Source organism: Enhydra lutris, unplaced genomic scaffold, assembly GCF_002288905.1.
Source record: "Enhydra lutris kenyoni isolate GAN:26980312 unplaced genomic scaffold, ASM228890v2 scaffoldscaffold101, whole genome shotgun sequence".
Taxonomy (NCBI): Eukaryota; Metazoa; Chordata; class Mammalia; order Carnivora; family Mustelidae; genus Enhydra; species Enhydra lutris.
Window position 1 is genome coordinate 1,609,124 of NW_019154185.1, and position 4,522 is coordinate 1,613,645.

General features: G+C 42.8%; 1 protein-coding gene across 1 annotated transcript in view; it reads left to right on the top strand.

The window, feature by feature from the left end:
• LOC111139346 (MAP7 domain containing 3) overlaps positions 1-3,370 on the top strand; it is a 20,735-nt gene extending 17,365 nt beyond the window's left edge. The window contains exons 11-14 of the mRNA XM_022491612.1: positions 1-346; positions 1,101-1,228; positions 1,493-1,698; positions 3,237-3,370. Of these exons, the coding sequence (XP_022347320.1) occupies positions 1-346; positions 1,101-1,228; positions 1,493-1,698; positions 3,237-3,370 (814 nt within the window). The remainder of the gene's footprint in view (positions 347-1,100; positions 1,229-1,492; positions 1,699-3,236) is intronic.
• The last annotated feature ends 1,152 nt before the right edge of the window (positions 3,371-4,522 follow it).

The window sequence follows — 4,522 nt, forward strand, 5'->3', positions numbered from 1 at the left end:
TCCATCGTCCCCCGAGGCGTGCGTGGACCGGTCATCCCCCGAGGCGAGCGTGGACCCGTCGTCCCCGGAGGTGAGCGTGGATCCGTCCCCCGAGGTGAGCCTAGACTCATCTCCTGAGGTGAGCATGGATGCATCCCCTGATGTGAGCATGGAAGCGTCGTCTGAGGCCAGTGTGGAAGCATCTCCCAAGGCTAGTGTGGGAGTGTCACCTGAGGCCAGTGTGGACACATCGCCTGGGGCTAGTGTGAAAGCACTCCCCAAAGACATTGTGGAAGCGTCCTCCAAGGCATCCCCCAAGGTGGGCGCGGAAGCATCTTCCAAGGTGAAAGTGAAAGACTCTCCACAGGTTTGTCAAGTGCCTTTTATTGACAAAGTTTCTATTAAAATCTGTATTTAGTTGTGTAGGTTATGTTAGGTCAGGTTTCACAACATAAGCAACTTCTTTTTTTTTTTTTTTTTTTTTTTTTAAGATTTATTTATTTATTTATTTGACAGAGAGAGAGAGAGAGAGAGAGAGAGAAATCACAAGTAGGCAGAGAGGCAGGCAGAGAGAGGGGGAAGCAGGCTCCCCGCTGAGCAGAGAGCCCCATGCAGGGCTGGATCCCAGGACCCTGGGATCATGACCAGAGCTGAAGGCAGAGACTTAACCCACTGAGCCACCCAGGTGCCCCCATAAGCAGCTTCTTAATATTTATAGCATTCTGTAAAAAATTAGTAAAACAGGATAACTCACTTTAATGATTTAAAATTCTCTGGTATTTGTTGTACAGTTTCCCCTCAAAGCTGGAATATTAGTTCATTTTTGGTAGCAGGGAGTAACTGTTACATGAACTCTAAACTCTGAAGAGAAATTTTTTGAGAAATATAGCAAACCTTTTAATCAGGATTTAGAAATAGAATTAGGTTTTGAAGTGAAAGATGTTTTAAAGTAATTATTTCCGTGACCTTGAATTTTGTAATCTGAATTGTTATGCTTGAAAAGAAAATGGGGAGTTTAAGGAGCTATAATTGTACTATATTCATGGTATTTTTGTCTAAAAAAAAGCCAGCTGCAGTAAGGTAAATGCTAATTTATTAATCTGATCATATGCTTTGTTCAGAAATCAGAAATGGACAAACAGGCTTCAAACCCTGCTACCAAGAAGCGCCCACCATCGCATATACCGTGTTACAAATGGCCGTCATCTCCTGCAAGTGGGTGGCGTCCACCTTCTCCCATCAGTATTAAGTAAGTTTATTTGCAACTGTTCCTGATAGGTATTTTACCAGGACAAATTTCACATCAGTGTTTCATAAATGAAATAATGTAGTATGAATTGTAATGTAAATATAAAGAGAAAAAAACCTTTAAAATGGATTTACCCCATCATAAAATATTATCTCATAATATCAAGACATTATATTTATGAAATGACACTTTATAAACTTAATTAGCACATATCTATTAAAAAACCATACCAGATTTCCCCCATTAATGGTTACTTTTTCCCAGCAGGCAAATGCAGAAGAATCGCCCGTCATCACCATCACCTGTCATGTCAAAACAGTCCCAGTCTGCTCTTTCCTATAAAGTAATCCCTGTTCAGCGTAGCCTGTTGGCACAAAATGCATTGGGTAGTCTTGGAAAGAAAAGAGAAGGAGTGCCTAAAGCTGCTAGCAGCGCTGAGGCTGTGAGCCCAAAGCAGATGGTCTGTGAGGGTAAGTTCCTTTACTAAGAAGTTTATTTTGGCAACATGGAAAATCTTAGGTAGTTTGTGGATGGTTGCCTTTGTTTTATTCTCCATTTCTGAGAACTTTAGGGGGTGAGTGAGCCTTCTTTTGATAGAGAATTTAACCAGTCATTGGCACATTGTTTTCTTTTTTCCTTGCTGGAGCTGCTTACTCACCCCCACCCCCTTGTTGAGGAAAAACCACTTTCGGAACTGATTTTTTTTTTAAGATTTTATTTATTTATTAGAGAGAGATCACAAGGAGGCAGAGAGGCAGGCAGAGAGAGAGGAGGAAGCAGGCTGCTTGCCAAGCAGAGAGCCCGATGCGGGGCTCGATCCCAGGACCCTAGGATCATGACCTAAGCCAAAGGCAGAGGCCTTAACCCACTGAGCCACCCAGGCGCCCCTGGAACCGATGTTAAAAGTACTGGTTGGGGGCCACGTGGGTGGCACCGTCAGTTAAGCATCTGATTCTTGGTCTGGGCTCTGGTCCTGATCTCAGGATCCTGAGATTGAGTCCCGTGGCAGGCTCTGTGCTTGGCATGGAGTTTGCTTGGGATTCTCTCTCTTCCCCTGCCTGCCCTCCCCTCAGATAAATAAACCTTAAAAAAAAAACAATGAAAGCAATGCTTGGATGAGCTGTAGGTGATCCCTGGGGTCCCATCCAGCTCTGATAGTGGATGGTTCTGTGAATGGCCATAAGGTGTTGTCCATCCTTGGAGAGAGCACATCTGGTCATTTGTGGCCCTGCAGGTGTCCATAAAGAGTTGACAGTCATTTCCATACATGGGCCGTGACATTTTAAATATACTGGTAAATTCTTTTTAGAAGGATTTCCACGGTGATTTTTTAAAATCATAGGAATAATCTTTTTATTACAAATTATTCATTCCTGATTCCTTAAGATCCTTGTTATATGTGATCTATTTAAAATAGTCATTATGTGGACTGAAATATTACAGTATGTCTCTGCGTGGTCTCCTTATTTTACTGATAGTCTTGGTTTCTTTGGTTGTGTAGTTCGCCACTTTATGATCAGTCAGATACAGTTTACTGTTACCATGTTCATCTAAACAGTAATTATTTAGTAAAAATTCTGCACAAATTTCAAAATGCATGCTGGCTTTATTTTTCTTTAGTCAGGTTATTTGTATGCTTCATATAGACTGAGCATAAGTTTGTTTTCCTCAGTATTCACTGTGTCTTCATCTTTGTCCCCCAGAAGGTCACTTTAGTCTGATGTCTCTCAAAGTGGCTAAACCAAAGTGGGAGTACATTATTTCATTTGGAGCAAGTAGTTAATCAAAAGATAAACTGCTACTTATGTTATTGGGAGTGGGGTTGGGTTTTTGAACCAAACCTGTTCTGTTGTAAGCACTTACTTACACGTTGCTAGTTACTTATAAATTTTAGACCGTGGGTGTATTGTTTGGGTTTTTAATGTTGTTGGTTGTCTTGCACCTCTTTATTGGACTTAAGGGTGTTAAGTTCCCTCAGCTAACTGTTTTACTTGTTAATTTCAACTAGAGTCTAGTAATAAAAGCCCACCAGGGACTATGAATGCCAAGGAGGCAACAAAAATTTTGGCAGAGAAGCGACGGCTTGCTCGTGAACAAAGAGAGAGAGAAGAAAGAATACAAAAGGAAAGGGAGCAGAGGTGAGCACAAATCCACTCTTTCCGTACTCTCAGTCTTGGCCGGGGCCCAGATTTTGAAAGTCAAAATGTACCTTCAGGTTCGATGTATTATAAATTATCAAAGAGTGACTGACTTTAGTGTGAATCAGAAATGACTTGTTGCCTTCGAAACAAATGTGGGAAGCATCTTCAGCAGAGAGGACACTGGTTTGTAGAGAGAGATGGTGTAGTCTGGTAGCCGTGCATCACGCGTGAAGATGCGCAAGGAGTCCAGCACTTGGGTCAGGGTCCCACACCGGCAGGAACACCCAAGTGGTCCAACCAGGCTGTTGCTGTTGGCATTTACTGGGGTCAGTCCCTTTCTTTGTTTCGTAGTCTTTCGTAACCTTAGACTTTGTAAACCTGGAAAGTGTACTACCTTGTGTTTCACTAGGACTTTCCAGTGACTTTTGTGATACCTCAGTGTCACCAAGCCTTGCCGAAATGCTTTCCTGGGGCAGCAAACCTCGTGTACACTTGAGTTCATTCTAACTCATCTCAAGGTTTCTTGACCCTCAGTCTTGAGCTCACTTGACCTAGGGCCCTGGAATATAAATCTCTGTCCACGGCCTGCACAGAATAGCTACAGTCCTGAGGTCGTTTTGAAGTAGTAAGTATTTGAAATGCAGTCACGTGCTTTCAGTACTCTCTATGTGGGTTTGGAAAGAAAGGGATGTTGTGAATAGCAAAAACAACATGTTAACTTGAAGAACATCATTGCTTCGTGTAAACAGCTCATTTAACATTTTAAAAGCCCCGCATACTGGTCATTGTGGATAGGTTTCCCTCTGGGCACCACCAGACCCTCCTTTAAATTATCATGTGTGAGATTGCGTGGGAACATGTGTATAATGAGGCCTTTTGGAGGGTCCCATGTGTTTAACACAGTTAAGGATTGCCATTCTTTCTCTCCTTTTAAAATGTAGCCTACTATTTGATAAAAATCTTTTTCTACTACCAGGCGCTAGTTTCCCCCATTTAAAAATGATAAAATTGGGGTGCCTCGGTGGCTCAGTCGGTTGAGGGTTCTGACTCCTGGTTTCAACTCAAGTCATATCTCAGCCTCGGGTTGGGCTCTGTGCTGAGTGTGGAACCTGCTTGGGATTCTCTCTCTCCCTCTCCCCCTGCCCCCCCCCCC